Here is a 24,389-nt window from a genome sequence, read left to right on the forward strand (position 1 = left end):
ACTACATGCCTTTTTCTAATTTGCACAGAGGCTATTAAATTAGGCTAGCAGGCGTCACATTAATTTAAAAAATACTCATTTACAATCCACAGACTGGTGACTGGCCTATCCTTCTTGAGGGAAGATCTTTACGTATAAACTGCTCTACTGGGTTCAAGATTCCATTAGAAAGTTTAGAAATCTGTTTTAGGACCAGAGACAGTAAAAAGTGAAGAAGCTCAGTGAGCATTCAGGGTTGGGAGTTAAGATACAGGTCTAGGCCGCAGCTTCTAGCTTCTAGCTGGCGGATATCATCTCCCCACACAGAGCCTGGCCGACAGCTCCGGTCACTTCCCCTCACTCCCTGCTCCACGGGGGAGGCTGCTCTGACCCCTCTGGGAACCTGAGCCCCCAGGAACACCTTGCTCCACTGCGAGACACCAGGTCCATGTGGGTGGGTAACAACGGTTGTCTGGAAACCCCACCTTCTCAAGGCCTCACGTGCTCTCGCTGAGGTTTACGAGGAAAGCCACACAGGCTGGAGACAGGAGTCTCCTCCCGTCTCTCCACCTCCCTCGTCCTTTCTTCTGGAGCCGCCACCCGAAAGCTTTGTTCCTCTGGTGTCAACTGGAGACGCGCTCTGCGAATTCATAGCATCCGTCTCCACCTCTGCTCCCTCCTGCTCAACAGGGTATCGGAACGGCTTCTCGGGTGTCATACTATGCCACTCTGTCGTGGCAGACATCACGCCTTTTTCTGGTCCGCAAAGAACGGCAGGGTCCATCGGGCCCTTGTAAATCGTGACGCTGGCTGCGCATGTAGCCTCAGAGCACGTGGATGAACCTGGGCTGAGGGAAAGATGCTCTCTGGGCCATGGGCTCAGGGTACAGGTGGAGGGATGTTGTTCCTCCTGTCCAGCGGGGCAGGGGGCCCCTCAGCCACCTCCTGGTCACCTGTGTGTACAACAAACATCCTCCATACACAGCTTTGCTTATGCCTTCCTCTGACCTGAAGTACCTATCTGACACCTGTCACCTCCTCACATCCTATCTGTGGCCAAGGGCTATAGATCCCATCTGTCTGAGACAGTCCCAGGTTGCGCTGACTGTTGGAAGACAACTTTTATTAATTTTATATTGGAGTATAGTTGATAAACACTATGTGTGTTTCAGGTATAGAGCAAAGTGATTAAAGTCTACATATACATGTATCAATTTATTTTCCCATTTAGGCTGTTACATAATACTGAGCTGAGTTCCCTGTGCTATACAGTAGGTCCTTGTTGGTTATTCATTATACACATAACAGCGTGTACACGTCCATCCCAGATCCCCTGTCTATCCCTTACCATCAGGACAACTTTCAGTAGGCCCTCTTTCTCTTATAAAACTTTCCTCGTTTGGAAAATAAAGTATACAATCACTCTGAACCCAGTAAAAGAAAAATAATAAAGGAAGGATAGCAGATATTTAATTATTAAATATTTACTGTTCCAACCTCTTTTTATGAATCACCTCATTTAATCCCTACAGCCACTGAGTAGATGCTATTATGATACCAATGCGGATATTCTACCTATGGGGAAGGAGACTCGAGCAACTTGTCCAAGTTCAAGTGGAGGGGACAAGCCTGGTCCTGATTCTACTACCCACATGCCCCTGGGCATGTCATGCGACCCCTCTGAGTTTATGTTCCTCACGTGGAGATAAGGAGAATAGCAGGGATCTTTGTAGGATGGTGGGATGCTGAGCTGGCCCCCGAGTGGTCCTGGGAAGCATGTGAGCCTACTGCCTCTGTGGAGGCTCTCCAGAGTCACAATTCTCTGGGAACTCCAGCCAGGAAACTGCCCTGCCTTGGTAGGACTGGCCCAGGTACCCAGTCCCTCTCCCTCTGGGTACCACCCCAGCCCGTTCTACCCTTGAAGGAAGTGAATCTCCCCCAATCTGCAGTCACTTGACAACAAAAAAGAGGTACACCTACCTACCTAGGCCATCGCCCAGACTGGGGAGGAAGCAGGGAATACAACGCACACCATGGTCATCCTGGCAGAAGACAAAGGTCAGGGCTTGGATGGTCCCAACAGGTCATGAAACCAGAAAAGTCAGGCTGAGAAACACCGCCCGTGACCAGGCCCTCCAGACCAGAGACACCCCGTGCACACGTTCACATGGGATGTGAGCCCTCCCCCTGCTCTTGGTCCATTTCCTGCACACCTACTGGGTGCCAGCCCCGTGGGCTCAGCACACATCCCGTCTCTGCTCTGTCCTGCTTCCCCAGCCTTGCTCACTCCCGGGCAGCAGGAGTGGGACAATCACAGAGACACAAACACGTTTCAGACCCTGACTTCAAGGCGCCCCCACCCTTAAAGCACTGAGTCAATAGCCGCCTCCCTGAGGAAGGGACTGTCCTGAGGGCTCCGTGTTGCTTTCCTCTTCCGCCTTCATCTCAGGCCACATGCTGCACCCAGTGCTGAACGCTGGGTGGGAGACAGCAGCGCTAGGATGAGCATCTCCCCAGGCCTGTCTCCAGGCAGCTGGGGGCCGAGACCGACTGGGAGAAGCTCGCTCCAGCCGCTTCCTGGAGGGCTTGGCAGCTGTTAGGAACATTGACTGGTCACGGGCAGCATCCCGCAGCTTGGCTTTTCTGGTTATGTGACCTGTTGGTACCATCTGAGCTCCGACCTTCGTCTCCTGCCAGGAAGACCATGGAGGGCACCGTGTTCCCTGCTCCCTCCCCAGCCCGAGTGATGGTGAGTGGAGACCAAGCAAGGGTGCGCCCCTTTCTTGTCCTCAAGTGACTGCAAATGGGAAGAATCACTTCCTTTGCTCCATCCCCTGCCTTCTGCCTGAGCCCAGGGTTTTTTTTTTTTTTAAAGATTTCTTTTTAAGTCTTTATTGAATTTATTACAACATTACTTCTGTTATATGTTTTGCTCTTTTTGGCTGTGAGGCACGTGGGATCTTAGCTCCCCAGAGATCAAATCCTCGCCCCCTGCACTGGAAGGCGAAGTCGTAACCACTGGGCTGTCCAGTAAGTGCCAGCCCAGGGGTTCTTGCTGAAGTCTTTTCTTTCCTTGTGTACCACTCTTCTGGCAAGGCCTGAATCAGAAAGATGCTTCTAGATCCTCACGGCCCAGAGCTCCTGGGTGAGCAAGTTTCTCTGGAGGTAATGGGCTGCAAAGGTCAGAGGCTGAGGGCTGCTGGCTGGCCCTGGGGTGTAGGTCTTGGTCCTGGGCTGGGGTGAGAGTGGCAGGCCCGGTGGCAGGCAGAGGCCCAGCTGGTGTGACGGGGGGACACGCCATGCTGTTACCACCTCTATCACCACTCTGCAGGCAGCGTTAAGCTGCTGTCTCGGCTTTCTCAGAGGTTGGCTCGATCTCCCCGACAGACAGATATTTCCCCTGCATTCTGAGTCTGCTGCTTGAGGTACATTACAATAGGGACTCGTAAGAACACTTAGCCCAACCCTCCCACTTTCCAGATGAGGCCCACAGAGGCTGGAGAGCCCTGGACCCTGGACTGCCAGCGCCACTAACACCACTGCCTCTAATTCACAGGCCCAGCCTGTCACCAAGAAGCACATCACAAATGATTCATCATTAAAAATCATAGAGACACGTCACAGAGAATGGACGTGCAGACACAGAGGGGGAAGGAAAGGGTGGGAGGAACTGAGAGGGCATCACCGGCATGTATATTCTATATTCGACCATGAAAGAAGCAGCAAGTGGGAGGCTGCTCCAAAGCACAGGGAGCTCAGCCCCGGCTGTGAGGACCTGGAGGGGTGGGGCGGGAGGGAGGCTCCAGCGGGAGGGGACGTATGTATACACACAGCTGATTTACACGGTCGTACAGAGGGAACTAACACAACACTGTAAAGCAATTATCCTCCAATTAAAAACTGAAAAAAAAAAAGAAAAGAATAAAGAGTCAGCATGCAGAAAGGGCTAAACAAACAAACAAACAAAACCCTGTTAATCATTTAAACAAGCAGCCGTGGGCTCCCCATGGGGCTGTGTAGGGCACTGGCTAAACCCCCGAGGTCCTAGAGTCAGGCACACCTTCCTTCCATTAAGCTCCACCTTGCAGCAGCTTACTTCTCTGGCTCTCCATCTTCTCATCTGAAAAATGGGGAGACCTCTCTGAGATCATTCATGGGTTTTACAGCCCATGCGGTCCTGGCCCAGAGCACTATCGAATAAATACACAAAAAACTGCATTCATTCCCTACACATTAAACATAAGTGTTAATCTTTAAAATACTCTGAAGCCATTGGATTTTAATCTCCATCTTTTCCCTAGCATGGTACCTGCTCCCTGAGCTGAATCAGAACACTCCTTTCTAAATTGCTGAGTGTTTCGTTTAGGGTTTCCCCAAAATGCCTCTCCTCCTTCTGTGCCCCCACGTCAGGCTCTGGGCATGAAGCTTGCCAGGTTGTTAGCAGCTTCTGTCACAGCCACTGGCCAGCTCATGTGGCTGGACCTATTTAAAGAGCTGGGCTGGGAGCCCAGGCCAGAGCACATGCAGCCTTGGACCTCACTGATGTCTGCCTGTTCGTGGAGCCCAAGAGCCTCAGGTGCTGAGGTCCCGACAGGACAGGGCTCTGCCCACCTGGGGCTGAGTCCCCTCTGTGGCCAGCATGAAGGCGAAGCTGCAGGCTGCCTGATTGGGGCCCGCAGGGCGATGAATGCCCTTCACTGCAAAATGCCCCCTAACCCAGGATTCCTAAGCCACCAGACCCTCTTTTTTTTTTAAACACCTCTACAGATAATAAATAACATATAATAAACTGCACATATGTAACCCGGACCATTTGATATAACCCGACATACGTAAACATCCGTCATCCCAAAGTTTGTCTGCTCTTCCCCCTTGAAAGCCACACTCCTGCCCCTCCTCCCATCTCCCAGGCAACCACTGATCTCTCTGTCTCTGCAGATCGGGTTTCATTTTCTAGAGTTTCATGTGAATGGAACCATACAGGATACACTTTTTTTCTTTCTGGACTCTGGCACTCAGCATAATGAGCCTGAGATGTACCACGTGCCTGCACATCTCAATAGTTTGTTGCTTTATTGCCGAGTGGAATTCCACCGCAGGTTATGTTGGTTTGTTTATTCATTCCTCTGTTGATAGACTTTTGGGCTGCTTCCAGCGTTTGGCTATTATAAAGAAAGCTGCTAGGACCATTTGTGTACAAGTCTTTGTGTGGATATATATTTCCTAGGTGAATAAAGACCTAGAAGTGGAATGACTGGGTTTCCTATCTCATCCCACTGCAAAAAATTTCCATGTCCCCCATAGTACTGATAAGCCCCTAACACTTATGATTTTGTTTTTCTATGTTCCTTGTTTGCTGTTGGCCTTCTCCTTCCCCTGTGTGGCAGATGGTATTTTTGCAAAGATGGACACAATAATACTTCCCATACGTGCTTTTTATAGTGCGGAGTCTGGCTGGCCTTGTGGCTGGCCTGTCATCAACAGAATGTGGCGGAAATGACACCAAGTGATGCCTGAGGCTGACAAGCCTTAGAGCCTGCTCCTTGATTTCCCGGAACCCTTTCTGTGGGATCCCTGAGCCTGTGTAGGAGGTTTGACTGCCTTGAGGAGGGGCCACAAATGGGTCTTTGGGTTGTCAGTCTCACCAAGGGCCCAGACATGTGAATGAAGCTGGCTTAGACTTTGCAGGGGAAAAGCCCATCACAGCAGGACCCCACCCAACCAATGCCATCCACCATGTGGAACTGAAAAATCTCCCAGCCAAAGAATTGCCCAGCTGCCAAGTTCCTGACACATAAAATCATACGATGTAAGAAAAATGCAGGCTGTTTTGTGCCAGTAGGATTTGGGGGCTGTTTGTTACACAGCAGATCCACGAAAAATGGACCTTCTATTTTGCTCATAGATATACCCCAAAGGCCCAGAACAAAGGCTGGCAAATAGCAGAACCTCACTGTTTGCTGAATGAATAAATGAGTGGGGTTCTCGGTACGATTTTATCAACACTGGAGAGATTTCTACTGATCAGAATTGAAAGCAGGACAGGATCTGTGTCAGGCAGGAGACTTCAAGCTTAAACACTGAGACGTGCATGCTGTAAACCCCTCCAGAACCTCAGTTTACCCAACTGTAAAGCCAGGCTAACTCCACCTACACTGTGCACTGGATCTGAGGAGCAAGTGAAGGTGGGGTGTGGAGGGCTCGGCACAGGGCCAGCCCAAGAGGTCCCTGAGAAGGCCTGCTGTGTCTGACCGAACCTGTGCCACCTCTGTCCCCCCTTGCCCCACGTTTCACGGAAGGCCCCCGAGGCCCTGCTCCCTCCTTTCCTGTCTGACCATCATCAGGGGCATCTCCCAGGGGACCCAACCAGGACTGAGGAGAATCACAGCTAAGGCCCCTGTCAAATTTGACCCCCTGTCCATGGCCACCTTGGATTGGTGCCCACCCACAGCCGCCCCAGAAGGAGGGCCAGCTCTGAACACTCTTCCCCTACTTCCACCCTGGCCTGGCTCAGGCCAAAGCTCTTTTCCCAGGACAGAGGCCAGTGTGACTCTCTCACTCTCTGCCACAGATTCAGGACCCTGTCCTGTCCATCACGGCAAGATGGCTCACACAGTGATGGAGACCACGGCTCCAAACAGGGTTGAACAGGGTCTCGGGCAACGTCTTCTGAGAGGCAGCTCGAGAGCCTGGCTGTTCTCACACTGAGCTCTGCTCTCCTCCTCTCAGCAGATCAGTCTCTGACCTTCCCGGGAGGGGAGTGGGGATTAACCAAAGCAGTGGCTCAAGGTCCGCAGCCCGTGCTCACACCTTAAATATGGTGGCTGAGGCCACTGGCAGGTCCCGGGGCTGAAGTGTGTTCACTGAGCTGCGCAGGGAGAGGAGGCTGGGAAGAGAAGCTCTTGGCTTGTGTGTCCCAGAGACCAGCCTTAATACTTCCACCCCCTGGGACAACCTCCAGAGCAATGACTAGGAATGAATCCATAAATTCCGGTGCCTCAAAGGGCCCCAGAATGACACTCAAGAATACTGTGCTTCCAAATCCAGATCTGGCCCTCTGTCTTCTTTCTTCCCAATTTCACTCCTTTCCTCTCTTCGACTATGACCACCCCGAAGACCTTAGAATCAAGAGAATCTGTAAGAACAGAGATTTGGAAACCAAGGTCACTGGGGATCAAGTCTAACAGCCAGGAAACTAGAAAAATCCGAGCCTCTCTCATCCCCATTTTGTAGGTGGGGAAACTGAGGCTAATAAACACTACTCTTCTTCTAACAAGGGTTGTTGGGAGGGTCAATGGGTTCATGCAGCAAAGCTAAGTCCAAGTGCTAAATAAATGTTAGCTGATAGAGAGTGAAGTAAGTCAGAAAGAAAAAAATATCATACATTCACACATATATATGGAATCTAGAAAAATAGTATGTGCATGCTAAGTTGCTTCAGGCGTGTCCAACTCTTTTTGACCTCATGGACTGTAGCCTGCCAGGTCCTCTGTCTATGGGATTCTCCAGGCAAGAATACTGAAGTAGGTTACAATGCCTTCCTCTAGGTCAGGATCTTTCTGACCCAGGGATCGAACATGCATGCCCTGTAGCTGCTACACTGCAGGCGGATTCTTTCTCTGAGCCACCAGGGAAATGTTATAGATGGTCTTATTTACAAACAGAAATAGCGACAGAAATGTATGGGCACCAAGCTGGCAAGAGGTGGGTGGGATGAACTAGAAGGTTGGGATTGACATATACACTACTGACACTATGTATAAACAGGTAACTAATGAGACTCTGCTGTCTAGCACAGGGGACTCTACTGGATGCTCTGTGGTGACCTAAGTGGGAAGGAAAGTGAAATAAGAGGGGACATGAGTATACACATAGCTGATTCACTTTGCTGTACAGTAGAAACCAACACAACCCTGTAAAGCAACTGTACTCCAATTAAAAAAATAATAATAAAGAAGCTAGCCGAGGTGATTATTGCTCAAAAGGGATTTATTATGTGTTCACACCTCAGTCATCCCAACTACAAAATGGGTGTATGAAGTATTTTTCCCTAAATAGGGAACAGAGGTTGGGCTGTGGTACTTGCTTCCTAAACAGATATGTGGAGGGTAAGTCCTGGAGGGTGTCTGTGTATTTTCAAATTAACCAGTCTTGCTGCTTTTCTCAGGATAAATGGAGTGTATTTTATATTAGTTTATATTATAAAATATATTTTATATTATAACTGCCAATGTATTTTATAACTGCCACAATCAGAACATTAATACATAATGTAATCTACTGAGAATTCAATTCAAAGCACTGAAGGAGACCCCAGAAAGAGTAACTGCTTGGGGGGCCACAAGAGTAGACTCTGGTCTAGGGACACTGAAACGGTGACAAAGGGTACGTGGGGGGAGGGACTGGACTGGCTGCCTTTCCAATTCATAGAGTCAAGGACCCAGGGGGAAATCCCCAGACAGGGTGAGGAGAGAGGACACTCAGATACAAAAATCTATAAAAAGCAAAGAAGCCCAAAGGGACAAGGTTGATGCCATGTGTCACCAGAACCCCAGATTCTAAGCAAATTCTGGATATGGTTCTAGTTAAAATGTCCTCTGTGAAAGACAATTATCACATGATATCACTTATATGTGGAATCTAAAAAAATGATACAGATGAATTTTTTACAAAGTAGAAACAGACTCACAGATATCAATAACAAACTTACAGTTACCAAAGGGGAAAAGTGCAGGGAGGGATAAGTCTGGAGTCTGGCATTACCGTATATATACTCATATATAAAACAGACAACCAGCAAGGACCTACTGAATAGCATAGGGAATGCTCCTCAATATTCTACGATTACCTAAATGGGAAACAAATCTGAAAAGAACAGATACATGTATATGCGTACCTAAAGCACTTAGTTGTATGCCTGAAACTATCAGCACTGTAAATCAACTTTAATATAAAATAAAAATTAAATTAAAAATAAATAAAAAACGCTCTCTGTTGTGGATCCGCAGTCACGGCCACCAACAAACTCCACTTTCTGGGAACCAAAGCCTCGAGAGCCTCCGCCCACATGGGGCATGATCATGTGACTTGCTCTGGGCAATGAGACCTCAGCAAACAAGCAGCAGGAGGCTTGAAAAGCACTCTTGCAATGTGCTATAGCATCTAAGGTGCTGATGATGGGCAAACTGGTCACACAGGGACTCTGCAACTTTTCTGGAAATCTCAAACGACTCCAAAGAATCATTTATTAAAAAAAACATATGCATCACAGAATGTGCTCTTTTTTGGGACTCTAGCTGCCATGTGAAGCAGCTAACCTGCCAGAGACACATAGCCTAGCCAGAGCTGTGACAGACAGCAAAGATTCTGGACACTTCTTTGACCTGACCCCAGATTATTTTCACCTGGATCAAACCTAGAGTCTAAGATGCTTCCAAGGGGTATCTGTTAACTGTTAAAAAGTCAGTAGCATATTTTGAAGATATTCTGTCAGTAGAGTTAAAACTCTCTGGAAGCTTCTACCAAATTCTAAGATGTATCACATAAGTGTCTTTGACATCAGGGCTGTGGGACAGAGGGGCTGGCTTTGGGTGGGCGGGGGGCTGCAACAGCCGCCAGGGCATCAGGCTAGATGGCCCAAGAAAACAGTGGAAGCTTCTGTGTATGACTTACTTATCAAAGGGGAGCATATAAATTCAACCCAGGGCAATAGACTGCCCAGAAGATGAACAAATCCTCTGATGCAAGGAATGAGACAAAGAATGGAGTGCGGATGTGGGAAGGGAAATAGGAAACATTAAGTTGCTTTTCAAACCCACACAGTGTTGGAGACAAGGATGTGTGTGTAAAAAAAAGCAGGTGGGCAGAACCATCCAAGGAGCGATGATACATTATTCTATTCAACAGCCACTCAGGCCACCTACCGGCCCACTGTCTGCAGGCCTAGTTACTCTCACAAAGGCAGCCAAGACATGGCCACACCTGCTAGGAACAAAGGACACTGGTGTCCCCTGCTGCTCAAGGCCTAGGACATTCTCTTCACCCCAGAACTGCTCAAAGCAGAGTATCTGTGGCACAGATTCTTACCTGTCAGCCTGTCTGGTCATTAAAAAATATACTATTTAATGAATGTGCATTGAGTATGTTGTGGGTTTCCGGCGTGCCACTGGGTTCTGGGCAGGGCCTGGGTCTGATCCGCCTCCACACAGTCTGAGCCACAGGCACAGGTTCTGTTGTGGGGAAGCTTTCAGGAGACATTTGTTGACCGAGCAGATTAAATAGTAAGGCTCAGATTAATAATAAGGCTCCCTTCCAGGAGCTCAGTGTAGGACAGGTGACTCGTTGTGAGGCAGGGACAAGGCCCTGCCAGGGACTACTCCTCACGCTGAAGAGAGGAAACCTGGGCATCGTTTCTCCTTTGCCGCGCTCACTAATCATCGGCTTTGTTCAGAAAATAAGGCTACATCTGTGCTGGGAGCTGCGCCTGTAGGAGCCTGGCAAGTGGCAAACCCGACAGGAAACAGACACCCCCGCAGTGTGTGCTGAGTCCCAAGGGAGGTCAGTGTCTAGGGCTGTGAAGCTCAGGGAGGAGGGGCCCTTACTAGCCTCTTCTTCCTGTTGCAGTAAATTACTACAGATTTAGTATCTTAGAGCTCTAGACATCAGAAGTCTGAACTGGATCTTGGGAGGCTAACATCAAGGTGTGGGCAGGGCAACCTTCCTTCTGGAGGCTCTAGGAAAGAATCTGTTTCTGTCTTTTCGAGCTTCGAGAGGGCATGCACGTTCCTTGGCTCGTGGCCCTGCCTCCATCGTCAATGCCAGCACTGATGGATTGAGTCCTCACATAAAACCTCCAGCCTGTTCCCTGACTTGCTCTGACTCTGACTCTTCTGCCTCCTCTTTCACTTTGAAGGACCCATGGGATTACACTGGGCCCACAGGATCACCCCTCCATCTTAAGGATGTCTGATTAACAACTTTACTTCTCATTTGCCATGTAAACCGCCATATCTATATGCTCTAGAAAACTGGGAGGCAGACATCTTGGGGGTGAAGGGGTATGATCCTGCCAACCACAGGCCCTGGACCCATCAAATGGAGATGGTCCAGAAAGGTTCCTGGAAGCAGAGCCTGAATCGGGAGTTGGAGGAAGAATGACCCTTAGGAGGCTGGGGGAGAAGAAAGGGCAAATGCAAAGACCCAGAGAAGGGAGAGGATCCACAGGCATGTCGGGGAACTACACATATGTAACACGTGTGTCCACAGGCCAGGAGGAGAGAGATGCAAGGAGAGGGTGGGAAAGGGCAACAGGACCATCTTAACACCTCACTCCTCATGCTTGCCTCCTGCTCAAAACCTCCATGTTCCTGAACCCCAGGGCCCAACCCTTGGGGTTCACTGTGATCATCCCCTACCACCCTCCACCTCCCCACTCCCGTACACAGGCTGGCCTCCTTACCATGCTATATCCCCTAAAGTAATACCTTCTCTGTCCCTGCTGAAGTCTGAACCTGGCCCAAACCAGGTATTGCTGTGTAATTTTGGCACATTCATAACCCACCTCATACTCATGTGAAAATTAAATGAGCTAAAGTGTGTGGCATTTTGAGCTAAAAGTGCTCAGAAATGCCGGCTGTCACCACCATTACCACCACCAACATTTCAGGGGGTCCAAGTGGAAGACTATTTCATAACAGTACTTAGACATTATTTGCCTCTTTTACTGTGTAAATATTGGTAATGTTGGTAAAAAAAAAAGCTATGCTGGGTAAAATGCTGACATCCTTGCAGAAATCACGACAGTGGCATCAAACTGCATAAGTAGTAACTACGTTCCTTACACAATGCACCCATGGTTGGAAAAAAGGGAGGGGCAGTTTTACTTAAGAATATCCTTGAGGAAGAGGTAAAAATAATTAATTCTATTCAAACTTGATCCCCAAGTACATATTTTTTAAATAAAATGGAAAGTACACTTAAAGCTCTTTTGTTGCATATCAAAGTACAATGGCAGTCTCAAGGAAAAGCATTTGCGAAACTGAGTTGCTAGCTAGTCACTTTTTGTAGGACATCATTTGTAATTGAAAGAATGACTGCTGCTGCTGCTGCTAAGTCGCTTCAGTCGTGTCGACTCTGTGCGACCCCATAGACGGCAGCCCACCAGGCTCCCTGGTCCCTGGGATTCTCCAGGCAAGAACACTGGAGTGGGTTGCCATTTCCTTCTCCAATGCATGAAAGTGAAAAGTGAAAGTGAAGTCACTCAGTTGTGTCTGACTCTTAGTGACCCCATGGACTGCAGCCCACCAGGCTCCTCCACCCATGGGATTTTCCAGCCAAGAATACTGGAGTGGGGAAAGAATGACTAACACACACTATAGTATCTGGCAAACTACTGAACTAATAAGTTACCAAATAAGTAAGCCTATTACTTCTGGGAAAACAAATGACAGTATTTGTTGCCACTGATAAAACTTGAAATTTTGAGTGAAAATCAGAATTTGGGCAAACTTGATCTGCCATGAGGATTTTACCAGCTCCTCAAGACTTAAAGACTTTTCTAAAGAGATTGGTGGTGATGTTAACAGATGTGACTTTTTGATGTTGGACAATGAAATATATCAACCTTTGGAGGATTCACATCACTCAGGGAACCATTATTTTCTGAGTGATCAATGTTAGATTCCAAAAAATCATGTATGGGTACAATCTCCATATGTGTGTGTGTTAGTTGCTCAGTCGTGTCTGACTCTTTGCGACTCCCATGGACTGTAGCCCACTAGGCTCCTCTGGTCATGGAATTCTCCAGGCAAGAATACTGGAGTGGTTGCCATTTCCTTCTCCAGGGCATCTTCCTGACCCAGGGATTGAACTCGGGTCTCCTGCCTTGCAGGCAGATTCTTTACCACTGAGCCACAATCTCCATTCAAAATGCCAATCTGACCAATGGTTTTGTCCATCCAGAGCACAAAACCTTCATTGGATATGGATTTAGATTCCACACTCAGCACACCTCTAAGAAACTACCATTTGGTGAGTTCTAGTATAGCATCAAGAGAAATATCCACAGTTATCTAATAAGACAATTAATTTACTCCTCCCTCTTCCAGATATGTATCTGTATGATGCTAGATTTTCAATCAAAACAACAAATCACAGTAGCTTGACTGAGGAGTAACTATGAAAACTCAGCAGTCTTCTACGAAGTCAGACATTAAAAAGTTTTTGAAAATTGTGAAACAATGCTGCTCTTCACCCTCAAGTATTTTTATTTAGGAAAAAAGTCATTTTTCACCTAAAAATTATGTTAACACGTAATAGGTTTAGTGTTGTTATTTTAAAATAAGTAACTGATAATATAGACATGTTTTGCTTTTAATTTCTAAGACAGCAAACACTGATAGATCTAAACCATATAAACAAAAGCTCTTTGAGGTCATCAATTTTATGCGTGTAAAGTGGTCCAGAGACCAGAAGGTTTGATAAATGCTGTCCTAAGAAAACAGATTTACACAGATCTGTATAGTGCACTGCTACATAACAGCAAGAATGAAAAGAAAAAAAAAGTGGAAACAACTTAAATATCCAATAACAGAAAAGTGGCTAAATAAATTACAGGGCTTCCATTTGGCAGAACATTATGGAGTCACTAAAAATTATGTTTTCAAGGAGTATTTATCCTTGTGGGAAAATGCTCAACACACTCGACATGCCATTAAGTGATTAAAAAACGGAAGAAGAAAATTTTCATGAGCATTGTTTCTGTAATGCCTTGAATCTTGAATGAAATCAACGAAACTGAGGGGGAAATCAAGACACCCTAAAGGAGTCCCCCAGGCAACAAGCTCACCACGTGTGTAGGGCTGGGGTCATGCAGGGACTCTGGGGTAAGTTTATAAACTCGACGACACCATTCCTTATTAAACAATCATTCAGAGATTCTGCCTTTGAACTCAGGGTGAGACCAAGGTCCTAAACCAAACATTCCCAGACTCATCCCGGTAGAACCTTCTAAACCCCAATTCTCCCAGACTTGATTCTTTTTGTTGGATTCTTTGATGTTGGAATTGCGGCCTGATGTCTTGGGTGTTTGCTTGGGTTCCTAATCTCACGTCCTGAAAAATGCCAGTTTGGGGATTTCCCTGGTGGTCCAGTGGCTAAGATTCTGAGCTCCCAGTGCAGCAAGAAGCCTGGGTTCAATCCCTGATCTTGAAACTAAAGATTTGGCATGTTTCAACAAAGACTGAAGATCCTGTGTGCTGCAACTGAGACCCAGTGCAACCAAATAAATATAGAAATATAGAGAAAAAAAAAATTCTAGTTTCAACCAGCCTGAGCTACCAGACTGAGGGTGGCCAGGTGGGGACCACCACAGTGGAAGTCTTCAGGGGCTCTGCATTTTCCCACCATAGGGACGCTGGTTGTTAACAAGTGTCCAACATCTGCAGCTTTCTTGGCTGGTGCATTTATTCTCATCTTTCTCATTAAGGGCATATAAATTCCTTTTCATGCCCCAGTCTCCTTCTGCCCACATCTGTCTGCAATTTACTCACCACGTGCTGTGGCCAGGGAGGAAGCATCTTTGTGACTCTGTAGAATGGCAGGCAGGATGCTTGAGGCCGCTGAAGGTGATCACCTCACTGTTTTTCAGGAACACTTGCTACCTTGAACGCAGATGGGCTCAGGGGGTCAGGGTCTGGGCCACCCTGAATGGGAGTCAGGTGACCAGTATCTCCAAAGAGATCCAAGGAGGTCTGCCAAGCCCGCTCTCATCTGATCATCACTAAATATTTGCACTAATGGTACTTGGCACTGGGCCAAGTGCTTCCTATCTCTAATCCTCCCAAGAATTCTGTGAAGTAGCTACCAGTTATAACTGGTCCCAATTATAAGAAAAACAGGTATTATTACCTTCTGCAAGAGAATTATGGTTCAGAGAGGTTAAGGAATCTGACCTAGGTCACACAGCTAGTAAGTGACAGAGCTGTGATTCAAGCCCAGATCTGACTCCAGAATCTGCTGTCCCCGTTACTGAGCTAGGGTGGCCTCCAGTCTCTCCTGTCCAGGCTGACTTCATCCCTAGTGACCTCATCCAGAGGGAAGAAAAGGGGTTTAGCACAGTGGATAAAGTTTTGGACTCTGCTGATAATTAGCTTGTCACTTTGGCCAAGTTACTTAATCTCCCTGAACCTCATTCAGCTGTGTCCATCTGTGAAAGGGGTTAATACCTCCCAGCAGGACTGGGGTGAATCACAGACCAAACACGTAGAACAGTGCTGGAACACAGTAGGAAAAAAAGAAAGTGAAGTCGCTCAATTGTGTTTGACTCTTTGCGACCCTATGGACTGTAGCCTACCAGACTCCATCCATGGGATTTTCCAAGGCAAGAATACTGGAGTGGGTAGCCACTCCTTTCTCCAGGGGATCTTTCCGACCCAGGGTTCAAACCTGGGTCTCCCATACCGCAGGCAGACTCTTTACTGTCTGAGCCACCAGGAAAGCCCGCTGGAACACATAGTAGGTATTCAATAAAGCTTTCTTTGAATGAATACTGACAAATCCTTCTTGATGAGATTATTGTTCCTACAAAGGAGCTGCCCCATCAAGGGGATCTCTGGGTCCCTGAGCAAGGCCCTGAAGACCTTTGGGGATGGATAAGAAATCATACAGCACAGAGTTGGGAAGAAATGCCTGCAAAGCTCTATGCCCTGTGGGCTACACAGAGAAGGATGCATAGCATGGTAACAGTCTTCACAAACATAACCACATGTAACTCACTGTTACTGTCCCATCATTCAGATCAGAAAGCTGAGGTCTGGAGAGTGTAGGCCGGCTGTCCTAGGAGCTGGGGAGTGGAGGGTAAATGAGCCTGCCTGCCCATTTCCCCTGGGCCCTGGAACAGCAGACAGAGGGATTTCTCCTCCTCACAGGTCCAGAAGGCAGAATAAGGGTGAGAGCTCTTTCCTTGGCCCAGGACACAGAAGGCAGGTGTCTCTGTCCTGCAATGAACACTGGCTGAGGAGGCTGAGACAGTGTCTGGCTGCTTTCCCAACTCTCTGCAGGATCGCAAAGCCTGGGGAGACCAAAGGACACCAGCTCATATGTCCCAGGCCCAGGAACACGTGCCCCGTACGAGAGACTCCTGAGACTTGGGTTCTCCTTCCTGAGAAAGGTAGGGATGTTCCAGGGCCTCTGGGAAGCTGGGAGTGGAGGGGGCTCGCACAGATCTGCCTGGACAGCAAGAGGCTTGTGTAGAGAAAGTGTGTGTGCCTGGCACAGGGACTTCTGATCATGTGGCGTCAGCTGGACCATGACACAGAGCACCTGCCCGCCATGGCCTAAACAGACCACCTTGAGCATTGTCCAAGTGGGCCCACCAGAAGAATAACGTGTACTGCTGAGAAGGATTCAGAAAGGGGCCAGAACACCTGGATGAGGGCTCAATGGTTTCCTGAGCTTCCTGAGTGGTGGGGTGTTGGACAGACAGTTGGCTTAACCAACGTTCTGCTGCTCACTTCACACCTCCGGTCAGGGAAACCCAGGAGGACAGAGTCAACTAACCATCTAGCAAAATCCCTTCTTCTCCATGCTCCACTCCTACCCCTCCGGAGCCTTGTAGCTGGGACACAGACCCCGAGCACTCCCTGCAGCCAAATGATCACACTCCTGCCCAAGACACTCTCTGACCCTGCACTTCAGCTCTTTCCCTGGATCCATCACAGGCCAAGGGGAGCAGAGATGCCCACCAGCCTGAAACACCCTTGGGATAGTTACAGAAGAAAGGGACAAACAGATTCTTTAAGCCACCCTGTTCTGGGGTCTTTGCTACAGCAGGCTGAAATCAATGTAAGGAATAAACCTGTTTTGGCTTCAGAAACAAAATCTTCAGAGAGTATTTATCGGTTCTAGCCAGTGGTAAGTGGGAAGGAGCCTGCCAAGCTTTATTGCCTCTTTCCTCCCCAGGAGAATCAAAGATACTAAGAGAGGCTCAAGAGATCAAGGTAGACCTCCCCAAATATTTTCTCCCCCAATGTTTCCTGTTGCAGGACTATTTGGAGAAGCCTTCCAATCTTTCTCAAATAACCTTTTGAGACACAGTATGGGCAGGTGGCTCCCAGGAGAGAGAGGTATGTCAGCCACCAGTATCCCAGGCCAGCACTAAGGAAAGCAGGTGACACGTGGGCCCACTGACCTCCTGTCTCCTCAAGTGGTTTCTCTCCCAGCTCCTCCCCCAGCCCCACCCAGGGCTGGGTGCTGCATGTCTTAGAGGGGAACTCCTTCAGAACAAGCAAAAGCAAGAAGAGGCCAAGCCCTCCCCTGCAGAGCCCACCATGGTGAGCATGAGTGAAGTGGTAGATGGACGTGTCCTCCAGCACAGACCCTGCACATCCAGTCTGTCCTGTAAGGGAGGCACCGCAGGACCCGGAGAGCTCTGGGAAAGAGGAGACCCAACTGCTGGGGCAGCACCCTGGGTCAGCAAAGATAACTGACTACCTGCCAATCATGCCTCGGAGGGAAGCGCCCCATGACCGGCCGTGATGGCGAACCTGAGGTGGTCACACCGCAGGAGGGAATGACACCTGTACCCGACCCAGCACGACACAGGATTCCACCAAGAAGGAAGGGGCAGCCCGTGCTGGGAGACTCCCGGGTCCACGCCACTCCCCCTGCAGACGCAGGACCCTGGCTCGCGGCGCCCCCTGTGGCCCCAGCTGAGCTCCAGGTGAGGGAGAGGAGGGAGCTGTCCCCGACTTGTCACTCACCCTGCAAGGCTTCTTTGGCTCTGGCTAGCTCTTGCTCCTTCTGGGCCAGCTGGACCCTGAGCTCGGTGGCCGAGAGGACCTCAGAGGACTTGCCACCCTGCGACTCCTCCAGGTCCTTCATCAACATCTCCTTCATCTGCCGGAGAAGGTGGACTTCCTCCTGGAGCCGGGACACTTCCTCCCGCAGGAGCGCTAGGGGAGAAGGGCATGCAGTTAGAGCAAGGGACAGGGGGCGCTGGCTGTGCTCGCTCACTTTTCTGGGGACAGTTTGAAGGTGCTTTGGCTTTTCCTGTTTTCTCTGTGCTCAGCACCTTTCCTACCGTGTGCAGGAAGAAAACCCCAAAACAAACTTCTTGCACAGAGCCTCTGCCCCAGCCCTGGGCCCCACCCACAGTCTGCAGAGCACGCTGAGTGGGGTCCCCACCCCTGCATCCCTCCGCACTGTCTAGGGCTCCACTGCGGCTGCAACTAGAGCATCCCTCCAATGGCCGGGGTCTCCCTCCCTGCAGAGGGCGGGAGCATTACAGTCACACCCAGCTACACTTTACATGCTTTACCTCATTTACCAAAACCTCTGGAGGCAGGAGATCTCACCCCATTTCACAGGTTAGGAAGTCGAGGTGCAGAGAGACTAAGAAACTCCGTGAGTTCATAAACTGTGTAGGTAATGGAGGTGGGGTCTGGACCCAGACCTGGTTGACTCCAGGCACAGTTGGCGCAACAGTAACTCAGGACAGTGCAGACCCAGGCAAGATGCTCACCTCACTTAGAGACTGATTAAAGGAGGTTTTGAGAAGCTCATGGAAGCAGGCCCAGAGCGGCTGGTCTTGGAAGCATCACTACGCTCACCCCGTCCTGCAGGTTGGCACCTCGCTCTGCCACAGGCCAAGCTCTTTCCATCCTTAGGGGGGCGGGCACAGTCCTTGCCCGTGAGGGTCAGAGGGCATAGCTGCAGCACAGCTCTTGAGGCTCCAGGGTCTCTGGTCTGGCTACCTCACTGACCACGAGTGTGGTCACAAGCAAGTCCTTCCCTCTCTGAGCCTCAGATGCCCCTTCTGTAAAATGGGTCTAACCCTCATGGGGTTAGTGGTGAGTCTCCCTCCCTTCATGGGGCCTGTTCCAGGAGATGGGCTCCGTGTATACAGCAAGTGCTCAGTGCCAGTGAAGCGGGGCTGTTTTCCCAGGCTCCTGATCCTGGGAGGACCAGGGTCCTCCTAGGTGCGCAGTGTTCTCTAAGGTCCCACAACCTGCACTCCTCGGGGATCCTGGACCCAAAGGCAGAGTCAAGCCTGTGGGGGCAGGCTGGGGGGAAGCAGAGCTGAGGCCTCAAGGACTTGGGGTCCCTCCACCCCCAGAAGCCTGGGGAAAGGTGGCACCAACTCCAGCCCCTGTTCCTGGTCCACATCAACTACCTCCTCTGAGGCCACCTGGGTCCAGCTGCCACCCACATGAGCGGAGGTCTCCTTGGCCACCCAGCTCCTCCTCAGGCCCCAGCAATCTCCAGCCTGAAACACAGGGCGCAGCACCTCACTCTGAGCTCTAAACCCTCCCTCCCTGGCTGCCCATCAGCCGCTTTGTCACCCCATCAGAGGCCTTCCTCAGGCCACCTGGGGGACTTTCAGTTCTGAAGGTGCTAGATTCGTCCTGCCTCTGGGCCGCCAGAAGGGTTTCCTTCTTCACAGGTTCCTCCCTGTCGGGCAGTCTCAGCCCCACAGTTACATCAACAGCCCTAAAACGGCCCCACCCACGGTCCAATTCTGACAGCGCTTTGGACGACACGCCCCAAACCCCTCATTAATGTGGGAGGCCCGCATTCACTGAGGGGTCTCAAGTGTCCTGAACACTGTATGACGACATGTGACAATCAGACAATCCCCTCCATCCATCCATCCACCCATCCATCCATCCAGCAAGAGTTCACGGGCACCTACTCCAAGCCAGTTGCTCCTGCAGGCACTGGGGACCCCTGGGTGAATGTCACAGACAGGTCCTACCCTCAGACTGGTGCTCCCAGACCCCAGATGGGCTAAAGGAACCCTAACCTGCACCCTGGGGAGGCAGGCTGTCTGCAGAGGAGTTCTTGATTGCTCTGACATGAACAGACCCAAGTGCCCGCTGGGAAATGTCCAAGTCTCTTAGCAAACCTACAAACTAGGAAGTTTGCACTGGGGATCCCTCCCCTGCCCTTATTCCAGGCAAACATTTGCAAGCTGTCTATACTGCAGGACTGCCTGGTGTCTAAAAAGAAGGGAACACCCTCAGCCTCAAAAAGTCTGCTGCGTGTAGAAGCCGCAACACAAGTAATTATAAGACAAAGCAATGGCAGTTCCTGCTTGGGGCACAGAATATTTGAAATAGGTCTTGGAAGACTGGGGAGGGGGCGGGGGCAGTGAGCAGAGGGAACAGCCTGAGAAGTGCTGGGAAGCCAGAGTTCCCTGGGGAACCAGTGAACAGTTACAGGGGAGGAGGAGCAGGAGGAAAGGAGAGGTAGGCCAGGGTCGGATTATAAAAGATGTTAACCCCAGCCACACTCTGTGCCCCAAGCCCTGGCTTGCCATCTCCAGCTGTACTCAAGACTCTAGAACTTTCATTCTCGCTTTCTGTCATAGACTGAATGTTTGTGGTCAAAATTCGTATGTGAGAGACTTCCCTGGTGGTCCAGGGGCTAAGACTCCACGCTCCTAATGCAGGTGGCCCAGGTTCTATCCCTGGTTGGGGAACTAGATCTCACATGCTGAAACTAAGAGTTCGTATGCCACCACTAAGAGTTTGCAGGAGGCAAGTAAAGATCGAAGATCTTGCATGCTGCATCAAAGACTCAGTGCAGCCTAAAGAAAAAAAAAAATCACATGTGAAACCTAATCCCCAGGTGATGACAGTATGTGAAGAGAACTGATCAGATCACGAGGGTGGAGCCATCATGGGATGGAACCTAATGGGCTTAGTGACCCGTCCACCAGGTGAAGATGCAGAAAAAAGATGGCTATGAATCACCACGAGGGTCCTTACCAGACATGGAATTTATCAGTGCCTGGTCTTAGACTTCCAGCCTCCAAAACGGTGAGACAGACATTTCTGTGGCTTATAAGCCATCCAGTATTTTTGTTATAGCAACCCAAATAGGCCAAGACACTTTCCTTCATCAACTCTCCCCAGTCACAGCTGCCAGGGACTGTTCCCACTCAACGGTCACCAAATGTCTATTTCACAGTAGGGTGTGAGTGACTGCTACGTATCCCATTTATATTTACATTACCAGGCAAGTAGAAGCCAGAACTGTTTTTTATTTTAGGGCTTTCTCAAACCACCCAGAGGAAGTCACTGAGGTTGTTTGCTATCTATGCAGACGGCAAAGGATTCCAAGAGACCTGGCTTCAAATCCAGGCCCAGGGCCTTGTTGTGACCCTTGTTGTGATTTCTCTGGCTCTCAGTTGCCATGTACACTGTGTGGGGACCATGTCACCCCTCTGTGGTTTCCAGAGTGAGCAAAACAAAACAAAGTGAAGCAAAATGAACCAAAAAAGCCCAGATGCACATTTAAATTTGAATTTTAGATAACTAATAATTTTTAATGTAAGTGTGTCCTATTACACAGGACATACTTATGCTGAACATTGATTCGATGTTTATCTGAAATTCAAATGTAACTGGGCGTGCTGTGTTCTATCCAGCAACCCTACTTCCATCACAATGAAACGGGGTCATCATGAGAAAGGGCTGTGCTAGATGATGTCCCAGGAGGAAGGAGGTGAAGGCATAGAGCAGCCTGGCACAGCCTTCTCTGCCCTCCCACCACCACTACTTGGATGAGAGCAAGATGGGGCTGCGTGTCCCTCTCCTGAGCTCACAGTGGCAAAGGTGGATTTTTTTTTTTTTCTCCCCTGTGCTCAGGTTGCTAATAGGTATACCGGACACCTAGGCCCTGCCCCTTGAGTCAGGTTCTGAACAAGCAGGAGGGCGGGAACCAGGTGTGGCTCTTGCCGGAGCCAAGTCTCAGGAGACCAGGCTGGAAAAGCAACTCCATAGAAAGAGAGAGGCTTGTCCACGCTTCGTAACTGCCCCTGCCCCCACTAGACTAGATCTTGCACCACCTGGACCCTTCCAGGGGTAAAGAGGGGTGACAGCTCTGGGACTGCAATCAGAGAACCTCACAAGACTGAAGCCCATTTACTGGCTCTGGGACCATCTGCAGGCACTTCCCCTCCCTGGGGGCTTCCCAGGTGGTGCTAGTGGTAAAGAACCTAACTGCCTATGCACGAGATTCAGGTGTGATCCCTGGGTTGGGATGATCCCCTGGAGGAGAGCATGGCAACCCACTCCAGCATTCTTGCCTGGAGAATCCCATGGACAGAGGAGCTTGGTGGACTTCAGCCCATGGGGTAGCAAAGAGTCAGACATAACTGAAGGGACTTAGCATGCATGCACGCCCCTCCCTGGGCCTCAGTGGCCTCACCTGTGAAATGGAATGATAGGAACGTGTGATACACTTAAACATGTGCACGATGAGGACTGTGTGTGCCCTCAACTCCCCTTCCCCTCTGCACTGAGGGGAGTGAACTCATCCCCCAGGAGCAATGAAGAAGTGAGAGTTGGAAGACTTGGGTTTCTGCCTCAGAAGGTCAACTACCTCACTGTGTGACCTAGGGCAAGTCACTGTCCCTCTCTGGGCCTTCATAATGTTAGGTAGTTAGAATAGGAAACTGGAGTCCAAAATGGTGGTGGCTAAAAGACAAGGAAGGGAAAAGCCCATGAAAATAGAACAAAGGAAGGTCAAAGGAAGGTCTGAGGACCGGCGTGAGGACCTCAGTAGAACAAACAGCACCCCTGGCTGGCCCAGTTTACACAGCGCAGGCCCAGGGAGGAGGTTAGAACACAAAAAGAGGAGCCAAAGGGCCGGAGCTCTCTCTCCTCTTCGTCTTTGGGCCGGCATGCCCTCACGCCTCGAGGATGTATTTTCCTGCTATTGTCTAAATAAAACTGAGCTGTAACACGGAGCTGGAACACTGATCTGTCTAAGAGCTATAACATGGTCTGTTCAGAACAGAGAGCTATAACACGGTCTGTCCAAGAGCTGTGATGTGCCGAGGTCTTTATGTCCGTCGCTTCAAATTTTTGTTGAGACGAGACAGAACCGAGGAGATTACACTCACCTGACATCTAATATCAGTGCGCTTAGAGGAATGCACTCTTCATGAATCTAGAGGAATGCTGTACTCCTCCCCTTCGCAGGGCAGGGGTCCCTGCTCTGGCTCACGGCTGCCCTGCTCAGTGAGACACACATGGCTACTTAAGTGTAAATTAGTCACAACCTACTCAGTTCCTCGGGTGTGCTCACCTCATGTGAAGAGCACAGAGTCTCCCCTTCAGGGCATGGAGCTCCGGGGTCAGCACTTGTCCAGGGACACGAAGCAGGGAAGGGAAGAAGTGGGGTTCGTGAGGCATCTGGCGCAGAGCCAGCTAACTCATGGACAGGAGGGAGCCTTGTGCCGAAAGCTGGGGAAGGAGCCATGTTCCTGGAGAAACTGTTCTAGCCTCTGCGGAGGGACACAAACAGCAAAGACCGGCTGTGTTCCTTTCTGCCTGTCACTGGGCAACCACGCACCCTTGGATCGCAGGGCAGGGGGCGAATGGTGGTGAAAGGTGTGTGTGTGTTAGTCGCTCAGTTGTGTCCAACTCTTCTTGACCCCATGGACTGTAGTCCACCAGACTCCTCTGTCCATGAGATTCTCTAGGCAAGGAGACTGGAGTGGGTTGCCATGCCCTCCTCCAGGGGATCTTCCCAATCCAGGGGTCAAACCTTGGTCTCCTGCATTGCAGGCATATTCTTTACTGTCTAAGCTACCAGGGAAGCCCGGTGGTGAAAGGGCCTGGTGCCCAAGAAGCCACAGACACAGCAATGTTCTTGGCCAAGGAAGCTGGAAGTAACTGTTGCCTGGGAGATGGCTCTTCCCCTGCCACCCTCCTCCAGGAAGCCACCAGTCACCAATGGTGCTGCCCTCAGGGGCAGCCTTACCAGCAGGCAGGCCACACAGTGGAAGCCTCCAGGGCCTTCTTCTCAAGGGCAAGGGGGTGTGGCATACCTATCAGGTGGCAAAGGGAGCTGGGGAGACCCTGTGCCTCCCAGCACATCTTTTGTTTGTGAGAGCAGTGAGTGTTCTGCATTTTAAAAAGTGCCATTTCCTGGCCTCTCTTGCAGCTAGAATTGTCTGTGTGACTCAGCCTGGCTGATAAGATATAGGAGACAGTCCCTGAGACTGCCCTTTAAGAAAAAAGGACTTTGCTCAATGGTAAAGAATCTGCCTGCAATGCAGGAGGCAGTTTCCAACACTGGGTTGGGAAGATCCCCTGGAGAAAGAAATGGCAACAGACTCCAGTATTCTTGCCTGGAGAATCCCAAGGACCGAGGAGCTTGGGATGGTCTGGTGGTCTACAGTCCATGGGGTCTCACAAGAGCCAGACTTGACTTAGTGACTAAACAACAACCAATGGGAAGGAAATCCAAAAAAGAGGGAATATATGTATATGTATAACTGATTCATTTTGCTGTACAGTATAAACACAACATTGCAAAGCAACAATATGACCACAAAATTTGTTTTTAATAAAAGAAAGAAAGGCTTTGTCTCCTCCCTGCCTTCTTGCCTGGAAAGT

At 49.8% G+C, this 24,389-nt stretch overlaps 1 protein-coding gene across 1 annotated transcript in view; it reads right to left on the bottom strand.

The window, feature by feature from the left end:
* Positions 1-24,389, bottom strand: part of KAZN (kazrin, periplakin interacting protein) — a 1,324,556-nt gene that overhangs the window by 117,714 nt on the left and 1,182,453 nt on the right. Inside the window, exon 4 of the mRNA XM_052653947.1 lies at positions 17,739-17,930. Coding sequence (XP_052509907.1) covers positions 17,739-17,930 — 192 coding nt within the window. The remainder of the gene's footprint in view (positions 1-17,738; positions 17,931-24,389) is intronic.

The sequence above is a fragment of the Budorcas taxicolor genome, chromosome 16 (genome assembly GCF_023091745.1).
Source record: "Budorcas taxicolor isolate Tak-1 chromosome 16, Takin1.1, whole genome shotgun sequence".
Lineage (NCBI taxonomy): Eukaryota > Metazoa > Chordata > Mammalia > Artiodactyla > Bovidae > Budorcas > Budorcas taxicolor.